Below are 25,814 nucleotides of genomic sequence, written 5' to 3'. Positions count from 1 at the left end.
ACGGCTCTCTGTGCAGAGCAGCTCTGCGCGTTCACTGGGGAGGCGCTGAAGGAGCAGAGGGGAATGTAACTGCACATTCTTCACATGCGTCCAGAACCGTGCTTCGCTCTGACACCAAGGCTTTCGGGCTCAGCAGAACCGTTGCCCGCCCCATGTTTCTCCTGTGAGAGCGATAGCACTGTGCTGCCAGCGGTGACGTTAGGCCACACCTCGGGTTGCCGCCCTCGAGCGGTGACATAAAACATCGCGGCACCTCGCACGTCGCTGACGCTGCTCCGAGGACAGTTCAAAATAAGTGAGCAGCTCAGGGTTTTCTTCAGGTCAGAGGAGATGCCGAAACGTGCTGGTACACGAGAACCATCCGGGGCCCTTCCCTCTGAGCTCTTCCCTGCAGAACAGCCATTCTGCCGGTGCCGTCACTGCCACAGAGCCGTGGTAGGAACACCCTGACAAGAGAGGCCTGTCCTCGAAAATCAGGGGAAGAGCTCAAAGCAAGGATGAGGTCCCTCTTCAGCAGGTGTCCTGGGGGCCTCGCTGCGGCAGCGTCTTTGCTGGGCCCGGGCCTGGCGCTAATGGACTTGACGGGGCTTCTCCACCACGGCGGGCACTGCAGCGATAGCAACAGCCCCTGCGCCCCCAGAAGCCGGACGGGGCAGGGGGGTCCGGGCTGGTCCTCGGGGGAGGGTTTGAGGTAGGGGGGTGTCCCGTGGAGTCTGGGGCCTTCTGAGAAGGAGTTGCTCATCCTCCCCACTGCGGCCTGAGAAGGTTTCCATGATCCTTCCAGGCGGACCCCAGACCCCATACTCGGCAGAGCCTGGTCTCGCACCTCCATCCCCTTAACCCCCCACTGACCCCGCTAGCGACCCTGCGGGCGAGCCACAGTCCTTGGTCTCCCGTCCGTCTCCCGCCTGTCCTCTGCTCAGCCAGAGGTGCTGTGCTTTGTCTCTGGAGCTAAGTCTCGGCCCCAGGATGCTCCCGGACCCTTCCGCCTACTGGGGATGTCCTGTTTTTTAAATTTTTTAAAAAGCTGCCTAAATTCTTGGTGGCACAGGCCAGACCAAAGGAGCCCGGCGCCTCTCCCAGCATCTCTGTGAATGACCCAGCTTCTGGGAACTTCCTGCTTCTGCTGAGCACCCTTGCTCACTCTGAATGTCCTTCCGTTTTCCACACGACATAGCAGGTCAGATGTTCTGTAAGTTCAAGGCTTTGGTAGAGAGAGAAGCTGAGGAAGTAAACTCTACAACCGCACGTTGGACCGGCCCCCTTTGCAGTCCCTGGTCAGAATCAAGCTCCTCACCCTCTGGCATCTACCCCGCAGCCCCGCCAGGTCGTGACACCTTCACGCAGAGCTCGGCCCCTCCGTCCGCACTGCCGCCAAGCCAGGAGGGACAGGGCGGGACCGGGCCTGGCCGCCTGTGCCCGGGGGAGTGTCCGCGTGGTCTGTAGGAGGCAGACTGACCGCCTGACGGGCTCTCTGGGGCCCGGCTGTGAGCTGACCTCCACATGGCCCCAGGGCGTTTAGCTGTATGTCCAAAGCCCAGAACCCGGGACGTGGGGGCATTCGAGCCGTCGTCTTCGCTGAGTTTCTGGCTACAGGAAGGCGGGGAGCCCTGTGTACCTGCCTGCTCCGTGGTTAATCCCACGTGTCCTGAGTGTGGTCGGAGAGGACTGGAAAACAAACCTGATAAAACAGGTTGGGATCAAATTGTCAAAGATTCTGAAAGTCAGAGCAAGAGCTGGGACTTTATTTGGCGAGTGGTAGAGATTTCTGTGGGGGAATGGGCAGGGTCCCCGGGGGGCAGGGCGCCGGTCTGTGACGGGCGTGGGGGTGGTTCCTCATCTCATCACGCAAGTGTCCGTGACCTGAGGCCGCAAAAGGAGGACCCGAACACTGGCGTCTGGGAAAGATTTGGGGGTGAATGACGTGGGCACAGGTAGGCGAGGGAGCTACACCGACCATGACTTTAAACCCCTGGGAGAGGCCGGCAGGGGCGGCGGGGGAGCTAATGGTGACAACGCAGCCGGAAAGGGAGCAGGTGTATGTACTGAGGGAGTGTGCAGGAAGCCCCCACACACCTCACGGGCCCTGCCAGGGGGCGAGATACGATTTCACTTGATCTGGGTGGGGGAGGAAGTGCAGTGATCAGGACCCAGGGCCCCACGGCACCCTCACTTGAGAGTGGGCGTGTCTCTGGCGCTAAGCTGAGGGGGAGAATCACGGTGTGGTGGGTGAAGGCACGTCGTATGTGGAGGCAACGGAAGGGACGGGGTGTGGGGCTCAGAGGCCCCGGGGTGCATGCCTGATTGTGGTTGCACCATCTGGAAATTTCCACCCAGACGGTGGCACCAGGGCAGCCGTGGCACCAAGAGAAGACACTGGAGCCTGGGACTGTGCCCACCAGACCACCAGGATCACTAGAAGTGGGGGCTCCAGTCTCCTGCCCTGGCACTGGCTGGGGTCAGAGCAGCGGCCCGGGTGTCAGCACACTGACCCCAAGTCAGGGTTTTAGCTGCTCTGGTAAAATGGATAGAATTCCAACCAGGGAACTTGGGGGGAGCACAAGGTGGTGAGGAAACCGGGAGCAAAGGACAGTCGGCGTCAAAGCCCAGAGTCCTGGGGGCTTGGTTCCCTGCTCGGTGGGGTCTGCGTTGGGCGGGGGGTCTGGGGCGGTGCGGCAGAGTCAGATGCTGCGTCCAGTGGAGCTGAAGGGCCCCCGGTCACGGCCGCAGTACCAGGACAGAATGGCTGTGCGGCATCCACAGGCAACCACAGCTCCCATGTCCCCTCAAGGGGCCAGGTGTCACCTGGCTGGTGGGAGCCCTCCTGGGGTTGGTCACGGGAAGGGCCACATGTCCTCACATCCTTGGACGAGGCTGCAGGCATGGGCCTGCTGGGCCTGGTCTGCACAGCCGAAGGGGTGTCCAGGGAGGACCGGCAGGAGGCGGGGAGTCAGGCCCACCCAGCGGGATGCCTGCCCGGGCAGCTGGGGGCTGGATGGGGTTCGGGGACGAGCCCTGGGAGCCAGTGGGCTAAGCCAGGTCAGACCGTGACCTCCAGGGGCTCCTCTCCAGGGCGCCCTCCCCGTTCTTGCTCAGCATTTTAAGGGACGTTCGTGGGCTCCACCTGCCTCATTGAAGCAACTTGGGAGCCCTTGAGACAGGAGTAATGGAAGCGAGAGGCCAGCTGGGGTGGGTGGGAGTGGAGTGTCCAGTGCACGCTGGGTGGCCGGGCTCCTTGGAGGAGGAGAAGGGGTGCTTTCCCTTGTAACGCCCACCCTGTTCCCAGAAACAGCCAGGCTGGGGACCCCGGCTGAGGAGACACTGTCCCTGCCCTCGGAGTGCGTGTGGTCTGAGGAGGTGACTCTCGGACACTCTCTGAGGACCCTGCAGAGGTGCAGACCGCTCGGCCTGGCCCAGGGTCCACCACGTCCACTGTTGACAGAGCCCACAGTTTGTGGGAGTCCCCGGGGGAGGTGGGAGAATGAGCACCCTGGCTCTAGGCGTCCCCGTCCCGACAGCCAGGAGCCCCATCCTCAGCCCGCAGTGGGTGGGGGGCTGTGTCCACGCAGAGGGGACCTCTTTTAAGGCCGAGCAGAGGCCTCCTGACACGGGAGCGGCCTTCAGCAGGGCAGCGGGCCCATGGGAACTGTCTCCCATTTGCACTGTGATTCACGATCAGGCATCCATCATGGCATGCAGCCTTGGGAAGCAGGGGACCCCGAGTGTCCACTTGACAGCCCGAGGTCCCTGGGCCCTGGCAGAGCCTGGCTGCTTGTGGCCTTGCTCCCAGGCGTCCAGGGCTGCCCTCATGGGAATGAGCGTCTGAAGCTCAGTTTCCTCACCACAGGCGGCCTCCACCCGCACCCCCTGCGTGGACACCCACACGCGGCTGCACGGGGAGCGTGTGCCGGACCCCCTGGGCAGAGGTGCGTGGCCTGGCCAGGGAGGCCTCCCTCCGGGTCACCTGCCCTCACCCAGCTCCACTCGGGAGCAAAGCCGGGAGTGCAGGGCTGAGGCCACTGGGGCAGGACTGGCTGTGGCCTCGGCCGTCTTGGAGGGCGAGGATCCCTCGGGAGGTGCAGAGCGGGGCTGAGAGGCGCTGGGTAAGCAGCGCTCGGGAAAGGGACTTTGCGTTCTCGTCCCGTGGTCCCTCTCTACGCAGGTGAGTGAGGGAAGCTGCAGTTACCACAGGGCCTCGCCTTCTGCTGCCCGCTGTCCCCGCCGTCCCCGCTGTCCCGCCGGGTCCCGGGAGAGTCGGGCTGCACCCTGGGAAAGGGCGGCCTCAGGAGCCGCTTCCTCTGCCAGCAGCTTCTGTGGCCTGGACGTGGCCAGAATGCTGGGACCCCCTGGGCCTCTCTGGCATCTGTTCGCAGAGCGCACCTGCGCGTCGGCGGCTTCATCAGGTTACTGAGCACGAGGAACACGGCACAGGTGTCCCTGAGACGGTTCCTGGAGGTGCCAGGAGTCCACCCCTCGTTTCCTCGAGCGTCTCTCCTGCGTCACCTCCCAGCCCCTTGCTCATGACGGACGACAGCACATCTCGGGCGTGGACTCGCTCCACAGTGGGCGGCGGAAGTGGGTGCTGCCCTGCGGCTGGGGGTTGGGCAGCCCGTGCAGGGGGCAATCCCCACGTTTCTGTGGCCAGTGACCCCCCCCCCCCACATCTGGGCAGAGCCCTCCTGTGCAGGACACTTCCACACGCACAGAAGTGTGGTTTCAGGCAGGCTGGCGGAGTGGACCCCACTCTGTTTCATCCGCGGACACAGCAGCCACTCTCCATTGTGGGCCGCGCACAGCTGGGGCCCTGGCCTGTCCACGAGGGCCCCCCGGCGCAGACCGAGCAGCTGCCAGGATCACCGTGCAGGTGTCGCGCATGGTCCCCACGCCTGCCTCCATCAGAGGCCCTGGCCACCTCCCACTGCGTCTTCCTGAGAGCGTGTGATTTTCTAGATGTTTGGTGGCTGCGGTAAATCAGGCTTTTATGATGTCGTGTGAAAGGCCACCCCCCACACTTCCTCCTGCCGCAGCCGTGGACTGAAGGGACGTGCCGGCAGGCACACTGGACACAGCCTGGCTTAACCCTTTCCTCGCTCAGCCACAGGCCCAGAGAGGCTGCCACCTCAGTTGTGGGGGGAGGTGGGGGCCTTCCTTCCGCAGCAGGACTGTGGAAGCCAGCTACCTTCTCGGAGTCGCCAGACTTCTCCCCTAAAACCGCCGCCATCAAATGAAGATTCAGAACAAGACAGCACATTGCTCGGAGCGATGAGGAGATGGTGGGTGGTGTTACAAAGCCATCTTCTGAATGAGTCTGTCTCGTAATCATGAAGATGAGAGGTCTCTGTGTCTGGCGTGGTGTGACGACGTGTTACACTCGGACTCTGCTGGGACCCTTGTCAGTGAGGATGACTCTGAAAGCGCCCTGGGCGTCCTCCCCGAATCCTTCCCCCACTGTCCCTCAGCAAGTCCCCGTCTTCGCTTCCTCCAGAACGGCCCCCGTTCGCCCCCTTCTCACCTCTGCATGCTCTCCACACCCCCGTCCAGGCCGCCTCCACCTCCCACGGGCCTCCCTCGTCTCCAGCTGAGCCTGTGCCCTCAGACCTCATGACGAGTCAGAAGCAGTGCTGGCTGCTTTCCACGTGTGACCGTGAACTCTCACAACGGCCTTGCCAGGAGGGTGGTGTTTCCCCGTCCCCAGACTCTGAGGCTAAGCCTTGCTAAGAAATTCCGCCAAGGCCACACAGCTCCGTGGCCGAGCCACAGACACAGCAGGCGTCCCCAGTGGTGCCTCTGTCTCCGGTGCCAAGGCAGCTTTGTTACTTGGATAAAATGTGTGCGTGAGGGGAGTGCGCAGATGTGAACGTGCGGCCGGGGCCACTCTGACACACACGTACCTGTCGGCGGAAGAGCATCCCCGGGGCTCCTTGCCCTCTCCGGGAAGCCGCGATCCCACCGCCACGTCGGCTGCCTGTTGTAGGGCCCCAGTCCCGCTGGACCCGCATGCGCCTCTCTTCTGCCCGGCTCTGCTGTCCGGCAGCGAGCAGCCTGCGCCGACCCCTCTGGATCGACACCTCCTTGCTGCTCAGGTCGAGGACGTAAAGCATGCTGCTCGTGGCACGTCCGGGGGGGTCTGTCCTGCTGAGCAGTGCGAGTGCTGGACCCGGAACCAGACATCCTGGCTTCCAGCCCAGCCCTCCCGCTACATGGCTCTGTGGCGCTAGTCAGGTTGTTTGGTTTAAATCTCTCTCCAGGTGCGTTGGGGTTTGTGCACTGTTTCTCTCACAAAGATAGAAAATATAAGGTGCCAGGGAACCGCGCAGTGAAGGTGCCCGGCAGCCTGAAGCTGCCCCCTGAGTGGGAAGCCAAGCGAGTGGATGAAGGGGTCACAGCAAACCTGAAGGTTCGTCCTAACTTGCCGTTCCTCCCCACCGCTCCAAAACTTTACTAACAAACGTCACAGTGCTTGCCTTAATTACTTCTCAACTGCGAAAGTCCCAGAGAAACAACCAGAAACAGAAATTCTGGGGTGGGCAGCGGCCTGGTTAGGCCTAGAATTGTTTAAAAAGTTACGGAGCGAGCGTACGCTGGCATGACCGAGCCATGGCGTTTCTGTCTTGGTTGTGGAGAAGGACGGTGGCTGCAGGGGGAGAGGCTTACTGAAGTGAGGTTCCTTGGATCTGAGTGACCCGGTCGATGTACTGTGGAGGTTACAAAGCACCCGAAGGCAGGCCCCCCGTCTGCTGCAGAAGCGTTCGTGCTGCTTACACTCTCCTTTACTCGTGTTCAAAGGCCGGCGGACGGTGCAGGGGGCTTTCTAAGGGGTGGAGTAGGTCTCCTGACAACTGGAAAGGAACAAGCTTGAGGAAAACCGCCTTCACCTCGTGCGCGTGGGTCCCCAGGTGAGGGCGCGTGCCCCGCAGAGCCGCCCCCACCCGACGGGGCTGCGCTGGCGCTGGTGTGTCATCCCTGGGGAGAGGCCACTGGGGCAGATACAGGATCTCTCGAGTTGCATTTCAGTTGTCTGGGGTTTAATCAGCTGATGGGCGGACGGGGCTGCTGGGGGCAGCAAGCACGGAGGAAGAGCCTCCAGGTCTCGTGCACCAGAGCCCCCGCCCACCTTAATTGGGCCACTTAAAGGCACTTTATCTCTTTTCCGCGGGGTTTCACCGCCTCCGACCAGCGTGGGTAATCTCCACACCCCCATCTAGTTATTAACAGCAACCAGTAATTCCCGACAGAGGCGGCGGCTTTGAAGCCTGGAACGCTGAGGTCGCAATAATCTTATCTCCCTTTCACAAGCCGGCCCTGCAGTGCCACTGTGCGTCACCCCGCATCTGCTGGGGAGAGCGAAGATGGGGCGGGAATCAGGACCGAGTCCGGTTCAGCACTCGCTCCCGTCTCCCTGGGGTGCTCCTGTGAGCACCGGGGGTCGAGAGTAGAGGCAGCCGAGAAGCCGGCGCTGCACTGGTGGCAGACTCTGGGTGGGCGGGGAGTGTGGCCCCAGATGTGTGTGCAAGGCTGCTCCCCAAACCTCATTTGCTTATTGTATGTAAAGCAGCCGCTTAGCGCCCACCTGCACGTAGGCAGCTCCCAAAGCTACTGGGCCGGGCTTCGGTTCCTCCGCCCCGTGCGCTCAGACCTGAGCCTGGAGAACCGGACAAGCCCCAGAGGCCTGCGGGCTGGACGGGGCGGCCCCGGGCCTGCACCTCTGTCCCAGGAAAGCTGACGGCAGCCTCGGGGCCGACGGCTGGGGAGAGAGGCTGGTCCCGGGGGCCGCACAGCGTCCCCTCTGCAGGGGACGCACCCCGAACTCACCTCTCCTGTCTCGGGCAAGCCTGCCTGAAAGCTCTTTCTCTAGGATACTTTTTAAAACTCTGTTTAAAAGGCAACCGGTGCGTTTAGTCCTGTGTCTCTGTCTCTTCCCCTTCCCTACCTGCATTTCTCTTCCGCTGCCACACCTCTAGACACAAGTGAAAAAAGAAGATGTGGAGGAGGAGGGCTGCCCTGTAAACGCGGGCTGGGCTCTCCCTCGCAGAGCAAGAGCGGCTCCTGCCTCGCAGATGGGCGCGTCGGGCAGCGACGCCCTCGCTCACTTTCCCAGGAAGCTCTGCGAGCGCGCTGGTGTCCGGGCCACACACAGCTGCCGGTTCCAGGGGACAAGCCTGGAACTGAGTGCTCCCTGGCCCAGCAGTGTGCGGTCACGGAGGGGTCGCAGGGCCCTGAGGCGCTCCCAGGATCAGGGCAGCACGTCCCGGGGCAGACACACGGCTCAGGTGTGAGGCCACCAGCCAGGGCCACCTGTCCCGACCGCCTCCCCGGGCGGAGCTCGGCCTCTGGCTCTGCCTCTGTTTGCTCCCTTTGCCGCTTTATCTCCACCGTCCAAGGGCAGTGGAGCCTGCACTGACAGACTGGGTTTCCCTGCGGGAGAGCCCGGGGCCCGCCGACGGACGGCCTGCTGTTTCCTCCGTGTCTCTTCTCACCCTCGCCACGACGGGAGGCCTGGCTTCACCTTCATTGTGAGTGGCGGTATGAGGGGAGAGGGCTGGCCGCCTCCCTGGGAAGGTTTCCATCCAAGGACAGGCTTGTGAGCATGCGAGAGCTCAGACCACTGCCCACAGACTCGCCGGGGACATTCCGGCCTCACCTTCAGTTCTTTCCCACCTTGCCCGCCGCGCCACGTACCCCGGATCGCGACTGGGACAGGCCGTGACCGAGTGCGTTTCCGTTTACTAGGCTTTTTGTCGCTGTTGCTCACAGGCCCGTCTTTCTGAAAAGGAGCATTTCCCCGAGAGTCAGGCTCTTCTGCTGACTCTCCGTTAGTGTAAAGTTAGATCGGGGACCAAACTCTCTGGCATCCTTTTATTCTCTGGGAGCCCCAGCTATTCCTCGGTTTTGCTTTTCTAAGGAAAGTGGAAGGAAAGAAATGAGTGTGGGGTCCCACTCACGCTCCATGGCTTAAATTCTTGAAGATGCTTCACTGATTGAAACAACATCTGGCGAAAGCGCTCACACCCCTGACACGTTTCTCTACCTGAACAGACGTCCTCCGCGAAGCTCACCAGAAGGCCTGCCGAGGAGACACGTGAGCTGAAGCAAATACTAATGTTGAATTTTCCCAATGTCATGTCAAAGAGGGAGAATGAGAAATGAGTCTGTGAGTGTTGGAAAAGTGTGTGATACAGTCTGCCCACCAGCCTCCCCACCGGAGCTTCAGGGAGAGCGGTGGGTCCCCAAGGGACTTCGTGTGCTAAGTAAGGAAGAGAATAAAGCGAGACGAGGGGAGGGACGGAAGCCCAGCCAGCGCCCTGAAGGTGTGCTGCTGCCGTGACGGAGATGGACTGGCCCCAAGGAGACGTGAGGAGAGGGACTTAGAGCAGAAGATGCGGGTGCAGCGTGGCCGGGATTTATGTGGACCACGGTGGGCTCAGGAGCGGGCTTGATGGCTTTTCCAGGATTCCGTCTGGCCCCTTTATCAGGTCACCATAACAAGAACACCCACCAGGAACGCCTGAAAAATCACTGTGGCAAGACGCCTTCCTACGAGGCTGCTGTTTGCAGCCCTGGCCGCTGGCTCCTGGACTCCAGGGCTCAAGGCTGGACAAGGCCATCGGAGGACAAGCCCTGAATGTCGAACCAGTCATCAGTCGTCCTGGAGCCTGCGGACAACGAAAGGGCTCTGGGCGTCTGGACACACGCCCTGCTGCGCAGCGAGCCCGGATCAAACGTGACAGCCATAAGTCACACGCTCAAACCGCGGAGCTCACCGAAGTCACAGCCGTGCCGCGGTGAGGGTCAGGAGCCAGGGCGTAGGAGGCGTCACAGTCACAGAGATGCCTCCCGTCTTGCTCAGAGCCTCACTGTCTCCCCTGCGGAGAAGTCCCAGGCCACCCAGCGCACAGAGTGCATGTTGGAAACTGTACGTAACCTCTTCACTTTCATTCAGCTTTTGCCCCATTGTCAGACTTGGGCTACAAGCCTGCAAACGAGGAAGGAACTCGACCTTGAGAAAAGAAGGAAGAGCAGAACAGACGAGCTGAGAGCTGATCCCGTCCTGAGAGCTGATCACACCCTAGTGGAGAGGGTTTGCAAGATGCAGAGGAAAGCTACACCGGGCCCTCTCCGGCCCCACGCGGACCCCTGAGAGCACAGTGCCCGCAGGCCGGCGGGGGCCCGATGTCGACTTCAGGGGCCTTGCCACAGCCACGGGCACCCCAGGCCTGTGCCCCGGACCTCGCAGACCAGACCGTTCCCTACGCCTTTCCTCTAGAGGACGCACCGGGGAAAAGTCAGACAGCCCTTCAGGAGGGGTTAAGAGTGAAACACGCCAGGATGTCCTGATCTTTCCCTAAAAGCTGCTCGCGGCAAAGCACAGGCCCAGTCGAGACGCCAGCTTGTAGCAGTCGGCGCTGAGGGCCACCGTGCTGTTTTCACAGAACCTCATCCTCTTCGTCTCATTGAACTTCAGGGTGACAGGCCCTTGGCCCAGGGGGAGCTGGGCTCGGCACTGAGCTGGGAGCTCTCCCTGGTACGTCTCTTGTTTCGCTGCAGTCCCTGCAGGGTAGCAAGTCTGTGTCTGAGCTTTTTCCTTAACTGTAGCTCCCTACTTGTTGTTATGTCAGAAGCTGCTTGTGGAAAAGTACAGGAAACAGAGTTACAATACAAAGCGCCCTTCCCAAGCCTGCTCAGACACTGCGGGCGCACCGGGTCCTAGGGTTCGGCCGGCCGAGGTTCGGAGCCCGGAGCCCCCTCTGCAGAGCCGGCGGACTTACAGCAGGTGTGGTGACTGAACAGCAGGCTGCCCCTTCCAGCGTGACCACGGAGCGCTGAGGAGGCCCCGCGTTGCTTCCTGAGGCCACGTTTCACAGCTCCCTCTGGGGAAAAAGAATGCGTATCGGTGTGTGACTCTCAGCAGAGCAGAAGTGTTGTAGAAGTAGACACGTTTATTTCGGGAAAGGAGAAATAAACTCGTTTGATTTTCCACTTGGATTTCCAGCTCCACGTAGCACCATCTTAGCTTGCTCATTGTTAATATTTGTAGCCTCCTCTTCCTGAAGACGCTGCATGTGGACTGCGAAGGCCGGCAGAAATAACTTGTTTGACTATTATTAAGGCTGGAGAGGAAGTCAGTACTTCAGTGAAATGCAGGGCCTTTGGGAGCTTGATTTATTCGAGCCTGAAAAGTGAGGCTGGGTGATGGAGGGGGGAGCGGCTGGCTGGGGTCTCTCTGTGCAGAATTCAGGCAAACAAACGGTGCAGAAGTGGATGCAGACGCCTTTGGCGGGGAAGGTGGCTCTGGGGGCCTGGGGGCCTGGGGGCCAGGACCCGGGCTGCCTGGCCACCCCCACGGCCTTTCCCACCTCAAGTCCACCTTCGGGGAGCCTGGGGAGAATGTGGGGCAGAAGCCTTCCAGGTACAGCTGAGTGTCACCGTCCTTGTCACTGGTCTAGGCTGTTCTTTGGAATCATGTCCCAGTGGACTGTGTATGGCCTTTTAATTTCAACCTGTTTTCAGAGCCCCCGCTGTCTTCTGTTAAAGGCCTCCTCTCTTGGGCACCGTCGGGTGAGTGCACTTGTACATGGGAAATTCGCTAAGTGTTTATCTCAGGGCCCAAAATGGCCCATTTCAAAGTCTTTTTCTTTCCTTTTTCTTCCGCCCTCCCTCCCTCCCTCTCTTCCTCCCTTTCTTCTTGGGAATCATCTTGAAATTCTCATCCGGCTTCTTGGGCCCAGGAGCTGTGAGAGCCCAGGGACTGCGGTGCAGCCCTGCGGGCACTCCTCTGGTCTCCTTCCCCGGAAGCCTCCTAAATGGAGGGAAGCAGGGAGCCCTGGGGGGTTGCCGCGCCCCCCCCCCCCCCAGTGCTGGGAGACGTCCTTTCTTGATGTGTTTTTTACATGTTGATAAAGCCTGTCAGCTGGAATGAGAAATGACTTAGGAAGCAAATGGGCCCTGGTCCGGGGCGCGGGGGAGGATGCTGCGGGCTGGTGAAGAGCGGGTGTCCCCGTGCAGGCTGTGGCTCCTTCGTGGGTCGTGAGGGGTCGGGGTCGAGATCAGCATTCCCCAGGAAGGGAGCTGAACAGAATGGCGTAGAAGTGCTGGGAGAGCAGCGCCCTGGCCGGCAAGGGGGAGGGCTGCCCGGAGAGCGCGCTTCTTCCCGTGCACGTGGGTGTCCTAGATGCGGTGAGGTCCGGAGACCGCGGCGTGGGTTGCGCCCGAGTCGGTTAGAGGGGCGCCTGTGGAGGGGAGTCGGGGAGGAGGCGAGGGAGGGGAGGGGGCGAGGGAAGGGGAGGAGGCGCGAGGAGGAGGAGGAGGGGAGCGCACTGCGGAGAAGGAGAGAGGGAGGGCGCGGCGGGAGGGCGCATCCCTCTGCGCTGGGAGACGAGCACGAATCCAAAACGGCGCTTGGAGCAGCATGCCTCACAACCCGGTGCAGAAAGAAAGTCACTAAGGCCAGCGGGACGCGGTGGCGGGCGGGTGGGGAGTGGCAGTCGCCGTGCCCGCGGCCGAGCGCGCGTCCAGAGACGCAAGGCCCGCGGGAGCGGCGCGGAGAGAAGCGCGGAGCCTGTGCGCCGCGGCGGGAGGGGACCGGCACCGCCGCCGACCCGTGCTGTCCCCCGGCCCGCAGGACTTTCTGCAGGGAGACTGCACCAAAGCCAGGCAGAAGCTCAACTGGAAACCGCGGGTCGCTTTTGATGTAAGTGTCCCCCGCGGCCGCTCGGGTCCGGGCCCCGGGAGGGGACGTGGTGGCCGGGCGGCTGGGCGCCCTGGGCCAGGAGGGCCGGGGACGGGTGGGGGGCGCCCGTGGGAGGAGGCAGAATCTCTGGTCTCACCGCGGCCCCGCGTCCTCCCGCAGGAGCTGGTGAGGGAGATGGTGGACGCCGACGTGGAGCTCATGAGGACCAACCCCAACGCCTGAGCGCCCCGCGATGCTCGATGCCTGATGCCCGCTCCCCACGCCCGGACCGACCGGCGGGCGCCGCCGAGGTTTGCAGCAGCCGGGACTTGAATCCGGTTTGCCCACTTTCCTTTCTCCGAGGCCTCCTCTGATCGGCTTTGGAAATCAAGATGTTTTAATCACAAGTTCACTTTACTTGAAATTATGTCACTAGACAACAGAAATCATGGGGCTTTCAAATGATTTTTCTCGTTTCTTATTAAAAATGGCCTTTCTGTGAACCAGCATTAACACAGTCTCTGTCTTCACAAGTTACAAAAGCAGGACCCGAGAATCCCAAAAGAAAACACAACCATGCCTTGGAGTGAAGTGGCTCCTTCTGCAGGAGCCCCTGCCAGTCCTCCTCTGTGCCTGCGACGTCGCTTTCCTGTCCTGGTGACAATAAGCCACTGTGCGGCTTATCTGGAAACCCAGGTCCTGCAGAAAGGCGGCATTCACACCCTTCACATGGGCTCTGGTCCCTGCGACTGTCATTAGAACCCACAGGGCTCGCACAATCCCAAAAGAAGGCTTGAGAAACAGAGGGAGTTAGAATAAGGAACTTGAAGGAGGGTAAATATTGCTGGAAGATTCCATGCCAGGCCCCTGGCTACCCATGCCTTTGCTTGCGGTCTCCAGTCTTACACACGAGACTCACTTCAAACCTCTTCTCAGTACTAGATTGCTCTTTAAGTCTAATTTTGATTAGTCGCTCAACCTGTTTATATTAAGTGCCTAATATATGCCAGACAGCATGCAGGTGAACTGCGTCAGGTTAATCAGAAATCCGGTTTCCCCGAGTGCATCCTTCAGGAGCCTGGCTTGGACCTCATGTGTCCGGCATGTCTGTACAGCTTCAGGCAGGTGGACACCCGCGCGGGACCCCTCCGCATCGAGCAAGGGTTTGTGTGCGGGTAGAAACCTCTGCATGAAATGCAGCATCTTGCCCCAGAACAAATTAGGTCAGGACTCTCTCTCCCCCTCCCTCCCCCTGCAAGGAAAGTAAAACTTTACGGCAAATGGAATTCCAGCCTTTGCACATGCTCCTGTGAGTGCAGCTGAACTATTTCTGAATGTCTTCAGAGGCAGGTTTATGATCTGGGGAGGACCCAGGCTCCAGCGGCTGGTGCAGGAAAGAGGGCTCTTTGTGTGGTTGCCCCAGTTGCTGTGAAAGCCTGCCGGCCAGGGGCGGCCAGGGCTCCGGTGGAGCAGAACAGGGGGCCTGAGCGGGCCCACCCGGTCTCAGGAGCTGCCCCGGGACGGGCCTTCTCCCAGCCGGGATGCTGCTAATTGGAAACAGATGGTCCCTGAAAGGCTGGGCCCCAGGACTAGGCGGGCTGGTGGGCGCACACACACACGCACACACGCACACACACAGCCACACACAGTCACGGTCACACAGATACAGGCACACACACACACAGGCACACACAGTTACACACAGGCACACACTCTCACAAACCTCGCCAGTAAATACACACACTCCCCTCAGCCTTCACCTGCTACGCAGGCACCCTCCTCTTCCTCTGACCCCTCGGCCCACACCTGCACTGCAGGAGGCCCCACTCTAGCGTGTCCCAGTGAGGACAAGAGAGGGTCAAGCAGGGGGTTAATGGGGCTCCAGTGTCACCTCGGTGTTACATTATTCTTCTCAAAACGGCCTGGAGCATCGGTCTGAAGGAGACAAGAAGTGTTTGTGGTGGCAGTCTCCTCTCTACTCCAGCGTCCACGATGGGGCTGGAGGGGCATTGGCTTCCTGGCCTCCCCGTGTGTGCTTGAAAGGAGAAAAAGGAGATTGGAGTCTGTCTGTGCTTGCTTCCTGGGCTGTGAACTTCCTCTGGATCTCCTTCCAGACAATTTTTATTGAAGGGTTTCTTCTACTTCGAATCTCAACTCAGTGTCACTGAACTTATTTCCTCCTTTTTGCTGCTCTGCCAACTTTGACTGTTGATTTTAGGGGAGATTAAAACATCTTCCACCTTGATCTTTAAAGTAAAAACCGAGAAGGTTAAACTCCAGTACCCAAACGTGAGAGCGATGTGGTCAGGCCTCACGCTCCTGCCTGAGGTGCGCAGCAAGGCGCCTGGGTCCCTGGGCAGTGCTGTTGGCAGCGTGCATCAGACTTGCCTTCCAAAGTGCGGTGGGCTGCATGCTGTCCTTTGTTAAGGAGTGAGGAGGGAGCTAGGCCCAGCCCGTAAACCTGACGCACTCCACAGCTGTCTGTGGCAGAAACAGGCAGCGCAGGCTGCCGCCCTTGCAGGGAGGTGCACACACGACAGCTCCTTGGGAAAGCGGAGGCCGGGCTCTTGGCGGGCCAGCACAGACTCCACTGCAGGGTCCTCGCGGTGTCCTTTAACCCTCGCTCCCAACACCAAGCACAGGCCGCGCATACCCTGGCCCCGTGAACGAGACCTTCCCTGCGCTCCTAAAGCTTGTGGCTGGAGGCAACACCTCAAAATTTCCTTTGAAAATAACCCTAAGTGCATTGTTCACAACTTTCTAAGCCCCGAGAAAAAGCCTTAAAGCACTCTAGGCACCTTGTTTGTACTGGGAATTCCTGCCTGGCATTCTGTTTTAAGATGTGTCCCCGTAAGTCCAAGTTCACAACTCATCTGTTTTTCAGGACCCGCAGCTCCCGCAGTCCGTGGACGGCTTGGGGCAGGGTCGTTGGGAGGTCTGCCATAAGTGTGTGCGTTTGTGTGACACAGGTCCCAAAGTGCCACCCTCGCCTCTCCCAGACTGGTAGGTTGTAATCAGCAGGGTGCCGAGGGGTCACACACAGCAGCCACAGCTGGGCTTCAAAGCCACGCCAAGCACTGCCCACCCCCCGCCATCCAGTGTCCCCTTTCCGATGGTCTGGCGCAGCTGCCCTGCCCCGAGCGTCCTGAGGCCAGGCTACCCGCGCACACCCTGGCGCGCCAGGCACCAGGGGGCCATGCCACCAGAATTAGCCCGCGTCTCTCTCTCTCTCTCATGCCATTTTGGGTCCTTGGCCGGAGAGGCCGCCTTTGCCCCCTCACGGGGTGCCCGCCAGCCGCCAGAGGCTGTCCCAAGGCCCCGTCCCCAGCACGACGGCAGGCCCCCACCCACCCTCACCCGTTCCCTCGGACGGGGCGTCTCTGCTGGGAGGCCGGCGACCGCGGCCCGACCCCAGGCCCCGGCTCCCGCCCTTCCTCCAGGGTCAGGGTTCGCACGCAGCCGACACCCCGCTCTCAGCTGCCCGCTTTGATCTCTGGACTCAGGACCCCGGAGCCCGGTGCGGAAGCCGCTGCACGGGGCCCGGGCGGGCGCGCGTGCCCCACTCCCGGCTCCGCCGCCTCCGGAGGGACCCGGACGGCAACCTCAGGGAACTGACCGCGCGCATGCGCCGGCCGCGCGCCCCTCCCCCGGCCCGGGCGGCGGGACCCCGCGCACGTGTCCCCGTGCCCAGCCTCGCGCGCCCCGGGCCCGAGCGCGGGCGGGAGCCAAGGACGCGATGGAAAACTGTGGCTAAGAAGAAAATCAGGCACGGCCCAGCCCTGGCCCCGTCCAGGCGCCAGTGCGCGAGGGGACGGCGCTCGGAAGGGCCGAAGCCCAAAACTACGATCAGGTGGGTGGGTGAACTGGGGGAGGCAGCTGCAGTGGGGCCTCCAGCGACCAACGGCCGCCCCGACGGGAGGCGCTGGGCCCAGGCCAGGGTGAGGTGGCCGCACCGCCTGAGGCCTGCCTGGGTCTGGAGCGTCCGCTCCGGGCTCGGGAGTGTATATTTGGAAGGGGTCAGGACCTCGGCTTGAGTTTGGCTTTTTATGGCGAGGAGGCCGCCAGAGAAGGGCCGTCTGGCGTGGCCTTCCTGCAGCGCCACTTCTCCCTGGCAGCTCGGCGCGGAGGGAGTCCCGGTCCCGGCGGCGCCCCCCGCTCCTCTGACCCTGCCCCGCGGACCGGTTCTGAAAAGCTGCGCTGCATCGTGTTGACTCTCAGTCACCGAACACACTGGAAACCACTGCCCTGCACCTCCCGCTACTCCGCGCAGGAAGCGCCCGCGGGGGCCAGGGCTGAGCCTGGGATGTCAGCCCTCGCGTTCTCTCCGGGACTGTCTCGCACGCAGACAGCCCGGGGCCGTGGCAGCCACCGTGGGGCCTCCCGCTTTCTCCCCAGTGGCCCCTCCACCGCCTCTCGCTGGGACCGAGCGGCTGGCAGCGAGGCCCGGACACTGCCCGCGTGTGTCTTCCGGGGTGATAATCACAAAAATCCTCCCTGGGACCGACCGCGCGGAAGCCCCCGCGGCCTCTGCTGTCCGGTGCGCCCCGGCTCCCCGGTGGCCCCGAGGCGGCTCCGACCTGGCCTGAACCCTGGCGCTGCGCGCCAGTCGCGGGAGGCTCGGACCGGCCCCCGCAGCCTCAGGGACGCCCGCCGGGTGCCGCCGGGCCGGGGATGTCGCACTAGTCGGAGGACAGCGTTGTCGTTTTTTCCTCCACTGGCAGATTTTTAAGAATCCGATCCACCGCCTAAACACGTGCTGGCCACCCCTGTCCGGTTGGTACATCTGTAGCCATTAACAAGACCCCACGCAGCCTCCGGGCCCAATGACCTGCTTTTATACTGAAGGAAATGCGAGGCCTTAAGAGTTAATGGCGCTAAATGTATTGGTTTTCCTGCTCTTCCCCTGGGTCATGAGGGAGGGAAGGTGTCTGTCTCTTCTCTCTCTCCCTCTCTCTGTGTGATCTAAACCATCCTCAAAGCACTAGAGCAAATCCCTTCACCACCCAACCTCCAGCTCTGCGTCCCCGGGGAGCCTGGCAGTGGCCTCCTCCTTCTCTAGGCCATGCCTGGGGTTCCACCACCCAGGTCAATGGAGAGGCCCCTCCGCCAGCTCTGGCGGCCTGCCTACTGCTCACTCCCGCAAACGCCCAGGGCCACCCAAGTAGCACCAGGCGGTGTTGACTTGGGGGGGGGGGCAAAGGAGCAGCCCACCCAGCGTCCTTCCTGGGAGTGACCTGCCGGTGCAGCCAGGGAAAGGGGACAGGCAGTGGGCGTGGAGGAACCCAAAGGTTCCCAGGGAAAGAAGATGCTCTTCGCGAGAAAAGCGGGAGGTGCCATCTGGGAGAGCAAGAGACCTGGGGAAGCACCTCTGGGCTTCAGTCACCCAGCCTACCACAGTGGGGAGACTCGGAGCAGAAAGCAACGCGAAGCCCTCTCTCGGGACCAGGCAGGCTGGCCTCCCCTGTCCTGTGTCTCTTCCGGGAGCTCCACCCTTCTCTCCTGTCTGAAGGCTCCCTGGCCTCTAGTGAGGAAATCCCAGATCCCACGGCAACCCTGCGATATGCTCAATATGCTGCAAGTCTGAAGTCAGTGCGGGAAAACGTCACGTCAACAACAACAGGATAATGGAAAGCAGAGGGCTTCTTTGGCGCTGGGGAGAGATGGGAGGGGGCGCAGCAGAGGTCTTCCGCTGGCCTTATGCTCCCTGCGTCATATTTTGGTTTCCAATAAGGCGGACATGGTACATTTGGCTCAATTTTCCACTTCTAATCACGTTGAGAATGTCCTGGAGAAGCGGCTTTCATTCTCCTGAACAGAGTTAGGAGCTGGAATTCCTTGGATTAAGGACTGTTCCTTTCCCAGCCGGACTTGGACACGGAACTGCCAGTGCTGCTGTGTGGCCCTGTCTGTCCGAGGCCTGAGCATGAGCTCTGGTCACGGCATCCGGTGCAGTGCCGGGTGGGCATGCGTTCCCCTGCGAGGTGGCCCAAGCTGGCTCGGGGACATCCGGGAGAGGCTTCGGCCCCAAGGCCTTCTGTGGAGGCCTGGGAGGAAGAGGGCGGGAAAAGGCAAGGACAGAGACAGGACAGAAGGGCAGAGACAGAGAGACACGCGGAACTTAATGATCACGTTGGAGTCACACTCAAAAGGGGGAGATGTAGCGAACGGGGGTGGCAGGCCACAAAGTTCCAGCTACCAACACAGAGCCCAAATAACGAAGGAAGACCGAAAATGCCATTAGTAAAAAGCTCTTTGCGAGGGACCTCTTGACCTCCTTGTAACTGAAATAGGAGCTTTCAGAAAAATGGGGTTTTTGAAACCAGCATTTAGCCCCCTAGCAAATGTCATCGGGCTTTCTCCCCATCCACGGCCACCATGTGACTCAATCAGGCTTTGCCCTGCTGGAGCCTCCTGAGCTCAGGGCTTCCTGGCCTCTGCCCACCCCCCCCCGTCACAACTCGTGGGGTGAACACTGTCATGGTCTCTCTGTCCCTTTTCTCCCCTTCTGCCTGCCTTCCCCCAAAGCTCCCTGCTTGGCTGAAGAACTCCCGGCAGAATGGGATTCTGTCCTGCCGGGCCAGCGTTATTCAATGACCACCATCAATCTTGACCCTAAAGCGACATTTGTTTATGACTGGGTGGGGAGGGCTAATGGCTTCGCGAGCAGCTCTGCAAAATGAGTCGACAGGAGTCTAAAGAGAAGGCCTTGAGACACCCGGCGGGACCCAGTGATGGGAACTGGGCTCAGAAGCAAATGGGGCTCCTCTCCAGAAGCTCCAAGATGTGGGTTGGGGATCAGAAGAAACTGTCACTCCAGCTGCCACTAACAGCACGGGAGAAGGAACACTGCTGGGTGTCAGGGCACTGTGGGTGCCTCCTGTCCCTCCTGGGCAGCCCGGCCAGGCAGCCTGGACCAGCAGAGAGTTTGGGGCCTCTCTGGGGTTTTGCGCCATTAAGAACAAAACAAACGGCTCTCCACCTGAAAAACTGAGACCCTTCCACAGGGAACAGGATGGGAGAGAAAAGGTCCTATGTCCCTTCTCCACCTATCAAAGTTCCCGGGCGCCATAGGGCTGTGAGGCACTCTTGTTTCCTGACCCTTGTTTCTGACCCCGCAGGAAACAGCAAAGAGCTTACGGGCCACCAGCACAATCGAGCCTTATTCCCCGGCAAACACCGATTATTAATGACACATACTGTGTGGCATGATAAATTGTAAAATGCATGCTTGTTTGCATGCAGCCTGTTGGAAAGGGCCTGCTAACGACATAACCCTGGAGAGCAGCACCCACCAGGTGTGCCTGGACGTGGCACGCCATGCACTGGCGTTGCCTGCTCATGGTGGAGCTCGCTAAGAAGCGCCCGCTGCCACATAGGAGACACAATACTCTTCTGAAGCTTTCTACAGAGGCTGACTTCAAAATTAGCACAGTCCCCCAGCTGGGTCCTGTCTGGTGTCCCAGGCTAATTTCAAAATTTGTTAAAATATCAAGGAGTTTTTCTTAGAATATTCTTACAGCAAAACTACCCTTGTTGCTACCAAAGATACAAATGAAACACTCAAAGCACTAGGGGATAAGTAATGCTCAGCAAGGAATAAGGCGTCTCAGGCTGGCAGGAGTTGGTTTTTCTTGAACTGGGAATGAGAATCCAAAAACAAACGTCCTGATAGTAGAGAACGTCACCTAAGTGGTTCTAAGAATCAGCTTAATGAGCAGAAACTTCTGACCTCCCACTCAAGCACAGCTTCTGAACAATGAGGTAGAAATAACTCCTTTCTCCAGATTCTAGTATAACTCAAACACCTTCCTAGACTCAGGTCCTAAAGGCCTAATTTTCAAACGCTGGAATCCAAGAAGGCAAAAATGATTGCCAAGAGGTTTCCAGGCAAGCGCTTAAAACACTCTCCCGGCTGCAGCAGCGAGGGCCCCTCTCGGAAGGGCTCCTCCTCGAAGCTGAGCGCTCCTGCCGGGCTCCCATTCCAGCCGCCGAGATCTCGGCCCAGAAAGGGCCGGCCCGGGTCGGAAGCGCCCTCCAGGACCAGCCGGGCCTCTCCTGCGCGCCGGCCCCGGTCGCAGCCCACCCTCGCCGCGGCGCCCGAGTTCCCAGCGCGGGGCCGGGCCTAGGCCGGGCCGCCGAGGCCGCGGGGACGTGGAGGGTCTCGGGCCGGAGGATTCGACCGGCCGGCCCCGCCGCCCGCGCGGCCACTCCCGGTGACCCGTGGCCTCCGCAAACCGAGCGCACACGCCGCGCGAAGACGCGGCCGGCCGGGGAGGCCCAGCGCCGCGGGGCAGGGGGACCGGGCGGGCCGGGGCCCTCCGGGCGCCGGGAGCAGTGCCCGCCGTGGCCCCTCCGCCGGGCGGCCGCGCTCCTGCACACACGTGCGTCTTCAAAACAAAGGCGGCGGGCGCGGCGCGGAGCCGGAGCCCAGAGCCACGCGGAGCCCCGGGGTCAGGCCCGCCGGCGTTGTCCCTGGTTCCCTCCTCCGCCCGCGGCTCCCGCCGCCTTGCCCTGAGCGCGGTCGTCCCGGCGCCACGACCCGGCCCGCGACTATCCCGCCTCTCTCCTGCCACCCCCCCGGGTCGGGGAGGAGGCAGGCTTGGAGAGGGGCGCGGGCGCGTCATTCCCCTAATTAACCGGGGAGCGTCCGGCCCCGGAGGCGGGCGTCGGGCCGCGGAGACGCGCCCCAGCCGGAAAGCCCGGGTGGCCCGAGCCCGCACCGCCTGCCCCCACTCGGGAAAGGGGACCAACCACGGCAGAAAGTGCGGGCTCCCGTTGCCGGGCGCAGCGCGCCTTGGGGCCCGGCCCCCTCTGGGGGGGACAGGGCCGCTGGTCACCTGCTGCAGCCGCTTCCCTCTGGGCCTGGCCAGCCCAGCTCCCGCCACCGTCCCTTTGTCCGCAAACCCCGCTCCCCGCTGGGCTAACAAAAGTGCGCGGCCGCGGGCAGGACGACATTTGTCGACGGACCCTTCCCCTTCCCAGCCCAAAGGGTGCACCTGGGAAGCGCGAGGCCGCCTTTGCCCAGGGCTCCGACTCCGGGCGGTTGGCGCCGCAGGAAGGCCGCTCCAGGCCGCTTGCCCCGGGGGACACCGGCTGGGCGTCCTGCGCGCCGCCCTGGCTGCGAGGCTGCGGCTGTGAGCCAGGGACCCAGCAAATCAGAGGCCACGTAAAGCAGTTTTTGACTGAAGTAGAGTGTATTTATTTGCAGCAATCCTTTAACAATGATCAAATTTTGACAACAAGCAACAGCAATTACTGCTAAGTGTTGCCTCTAGATCGGAGCGGCAGATAGCAGGAAACTGTATTATCTCGAAAACAAACGGAAAGGCCCTGAAAGTCTGTAATCAGATCGCCATCTCCCCAAAGTCTGATTGACAGGGCAGATCACCCTAAGATAATGAATTTATTACATTTCCTGGGTTATTTACAAGGGGGGGAGGGCCAATCCGGATTGCCCCCTAGGTTTAACTGTAAATTAACAAGAAAAATCGGGTTGAAAAGAAACCGCCTGGACTAAAATGCTCTGCTCTTTCCTCCTTCTTATTTTCGCTTTAAATCTTTTTCAGAAAATAACTGTTCTACAAACATATCTTCTAAAATAGGTTCCCAAAGATTAAATATCCCTTTCCAACCCACAGTACATTTTTTTTAAAGTCAATCCTTCTACGTAAGACATGAAGGCTAGTAAATGTGGATGAGTTATATACATACATTTAAAAACTGGCTTATTTTTCCTCTTAAAAAGGAGGGAAATTAATAGAAAAAAAATCCATCCAGCATTTGGCTCACCGGGACGTGTAATACACATCGCAGGTTTGTTTGTTTGCTTTTATGTGATACGCAAGCCAAATATTCATCTGTGTATCTGGACTCAGTCCTCTCTCTCCACACACAGGTATCACTGTGGCAAGACTGTTGCTGATTCATGGGCTTAAAATTTCCAAGTCATGTGCTGTCATTACTAAGAAAATGCATTTGTGTATATGCTACCTCAGATCTGTTTAGGAAAATACCTTTTACTAGCCACAAAGCAAGCTGACTATACAGTACATTTTGCAGAAGGTGCTGCCGGAAAAAAAAAAAAGTCTAAACAAGAAGAGACTTTCATGTAAAATTTGGCAAGGAGTAGTCAGAGGGCTTCTCCGTTTACTCAGAGATTTAGGAGAACAGGTAATTTCTAGTGTTTTAATCTCTGAAATCTTTTTTCTCATGATAATTAAGGCTGTATTAAAGTATCCAGACATATAGGTCTCATTCAAACTGAATGGTAATTTATTAATAAACAAACAATGAATATGTTCAACAGAAAGAAAGAAAAGATAGAATAAGATTAATACAGTTTCCCTTTTTATAATGAAAAAAAAAACACAATTTAAAGTTTCAGGCAATTTAACGTCAGGTTTTGGAAACACTTTCTGGCGTTTGGTCCACGACATCCAACTACAAATTAAAAATAAATTACTATGTTGCAATTTACATTTTAAAACAAGTCCATGAATAAAAAGAAAGCGATTTTCAAACATGGGGCCTTCCCCCCCCTCCTTTCCACATAGGATTAAGCAATATCTTACAGGTGAGAGGTGAAGGCAGCACGAGAGGAGAGGAGGAGGAACGCGTGCTCTCTGAAAGAAGAAGAAACTTACGTGTTATCTGGAGTAACACTGTCCTTTAATAAACCATGCCTCTGCGGTCTGTGCAAAACAGTTTACGCTTTTGTTTATTTAGATACGGCAAAGTGGGGGTGGCTCCAAATCCGTCTTTTAAGAAAATGCTTTTCTTCCTGCTGGTGTGTTGGAAGTACGGAGGGACTCTCTTCGCTGGTTTGGTGGACGTTTTTCAAGTTTTTCAAATTGGGTTTTTTGGTTTCGGTTTTGCATCGAGGATTCTTTGGCTGCTCCTGCTCCGGGGGGTCCGGTTCAGTTCGGCTAGGAGGCGGGCGGGGCGGGGGGGGGTGTTGTCAGAACTTGCTGCAGTCGTAGACGAAGGCCCCGGACGTGCGGTAAAGGGACTGGCCCGAGGGGAAGGCCATCTGACAGCTGCTGCTCCCATTCACGGGGGAGTTGTTCAGGCCGATCCTCTGCGACTCGAACATCTCTCGCACCGAGTGGAAGTTCTGCTGCTGGCCCGGGTAGCCCGCGGCCGCCGCCGCCGCGCTTGCCAGGTGGCCCAGGTCCCCGCCCGCCTGGTTCAGGTACCACGAAGCGAGGCGGCCTTGGTGGGCCACGGGGTGGTGGCCAGACTCCTGGCCGCCGCCGCCGTGGCCCAGAGAGGAAGAGCTGCTGCTGGTGGCCGGGGTCAGGGAGTAGTCGGGCAGGGGGTCGTCCACCGAGGAGCCGCCGGCGCCCGTGGGCGCGCCCTGCACGTGGCCGCCGCGCTCGCCGGCTGCGTACAGGCTCATGGCCTGCAGATTGCAGTGGTAGGTCCCGGCGCCCCCCGCCCCGCCGCCCCCGCCAGAGCTGCCTGCGCCGGAGCTCTGGCTGCAGGGGGAGCCGTACAAGGAGCTCTGGCCGGGCGAGTAGGCGCCGAGCGCCAGCGGGGGCGCAAGGCCGGCGCGCGAGGACGCGGCGGCCGGGGCCAGGAGGCTGGAGCCCAGCTCAGCGGCCGCGCCCTGCGGCGACCCCCGCAGCGACGTCATGATGTTGTCCACGCTGAAGCCCTGACTGTGCGGAGGCGCGGGCGCGGGCGCGGGCGGCGGGCCGGGCTCCGCGCCGTCCAGGCTTAGCGGACGCGCCGCCGGCAGGCCGCCCGGGGGGCTGCCCGCGCTGGACAGGCTGCTGCTGCTGCTGTCGGGGCTTTCGATTTTGGGCACCGCGGCGGCGCCCGCGCTGCCGCTGCCCAAGGCGGCGGCCGGGGACAGGGGCTGGGGCGGCGAGGGGCACGTACCGTTCTCGGTTTTGATGTCCTGGATGCGCACGGGGGGCGGCTGCGCTCCGGGCGCGGCGCCGTCGGCCTGCTCGGGCGGCGCGGGCGCGGGCTGGCGGCCGGGCGGCGGCGGCGGCTCCTTGAGGTGCAGCCGGTCCTTCTCCTCCTTGTCCTTCACGGCGTCCTTCTTCTTGAAGCGCCGCCGCCGCCGCAGGAAGCTGCCGTTCTCGAACATGTTGTAGGAGTCCGGGTCCAGCGTCCAGTAGCTGCCTTTGCCCGGCTTCTTGTCGTCGCGCGGCACCTTGACGAAGCACTCGTTGAGCGAGAGGTTGTGGCGGATGCTGTTCTGCCAGCCCTGCTTGTTGTCCCGGTAGAAAGGGAAGCGGTCCATGATGAACTGGTAGATGCCGTTCAGGGTGATCTTCTTGTCCGGAGCGTTCTGGATGGCCATGGTGATGAGCGCGATGTAGCTGTAAGGCGGCTTCACCATGTCCTTGGGCTGCGGCTGCGGCGTGTAGGGCCCGTAGGCGCGGGCCATGCCGCCCGGGTACTGCTCGGCGTGCGCCGGGTGCGAGTACACGCTCATGGGGGCCGGCATGGCGGTGTAGCCGCCCCCGGCCGCCGCCGCCGCCGCGCGGTAGTAGCTCTGCTCGCCGCCGAGGTAGGGCACCACTCCCAGGGAGTTGGGGCTGGACACGGAGTAGCGCGCCTGCATGGCCCCGCTCGCCGCCGCCGCCGCCGCCCCCCGCCCTCGCTCGGGCCGGCCGCCCAGTCCGAGTCCGGGCCCGCGGGCTGGTGCCGGGCCGCCGCCTCCCCTGCGCTCGCGACTCCGCGGCGCCTCTGGCCGCCGAGGAGGGTCGGGGCGGCGGAGAGGGCCGGACGAGGACGCGGCCCACGGCCTTGAACGCGCGCAGCCGCTTCCAGGCGGGAACGGGAGAAAGGAGCCCAAACTAGAAAACAAGAAGACGCCGGCTCGCCGCACCGCCTGCGCCTTCCAGGAGGCTCTGCCCCAGCCGCCGGCGAAGGCGGCCAGATAACCAGGGCGGGGGGCAGCGCGCCGGCCGCCTGCCCGGGCCCGCGTCACCTTTTTTTCAGTCTCTTGCGCGCCGGCCGCTTAAGGAAGCATTGGGAAAACTTCTGAACTTTTGAGCATCCGTCACCCAAGCGAGGACTTTTTTACGCAGTTACATTTTTTCCGGGCAGGGGAGCCCCGCCCCATCACGGCGGCCGCAGCCAATGGGAGGCGGGAACGCCTCCGAGGGAGCCGGAGGCCGAGCCGGGCCGG

At 60.9% G+C, this 25,814-nt stretch overlaps 2 protein-coding genes across 6 annotated transcripts in view; one reads left to right on the top strand and one right to left on the bottom strand.

Annotated features, from left to right (window-relative positions):
* The window catches only part of GMDS (GDP-mannose 4,6-dehydratase), a 455,535-nt gene extending 442,365 nt beyond the window's left edge, over positions 1-13,170 (top strand). For all 5 annotated transcript variants that reach the window (XM_064476118.1, XM_064476119.1, XM_064476117.1 and 2 more), the window contains 2 exons: positions 12,620-12,688; positions 12,848-13,170. In XM_064476118.1, coding sequence (XP_064332188.1) covers positions 12,620-12,688; positions 12,848-12,910 — 132 coding nt within the window. In that variant the 3' untranslated portion in view covers positions 12,911-13,170. The remainder of the gene's footprint in view (positions 1-12,619; positions 12,689-12,847) is intronic.
* An 8,672-nt stretch (positions 13,171-21,842) lies between these two features.
* On the bottom strand, positions 21,843-25,318 carry FOXC1 (forkhead box C1). Its single transcript, XM_031435299.2, has one exon. The coding sequence runs from the start codon at positions 25,242-25,244 to the stop codon at positions 23,625-23,627; it is 1,620 nt and encodes a 539-aa protein (XP_031291159.2). The 5' UTR covers positions 25,245-25,318; the 3' UTR covers positions 21,843-23,624.
* Between the last annotated feature and the right edge of the window lie 496 nt (positions 25,319-25,814).

Source organism: Camelus dromedarius, chromosome 19 (assembly GCF_036321535.1).
Source record: "Camelus dromedarius isolate mCamDro1 chromosome 19, mCamDro1.pat, whole genome shotgun sequence".
Lineage (NCBI taxonomy): Eukaryota > Metazoa > Chordata > Mammalia > Artiodactyla > Camelidae > Camelus > Camelus dromedarius.
The sequence above is the reverse complement of the archived record's forward strand: the minus strand, read 5'-3'. Positions and strand labels throughout refer to the sequence as shown.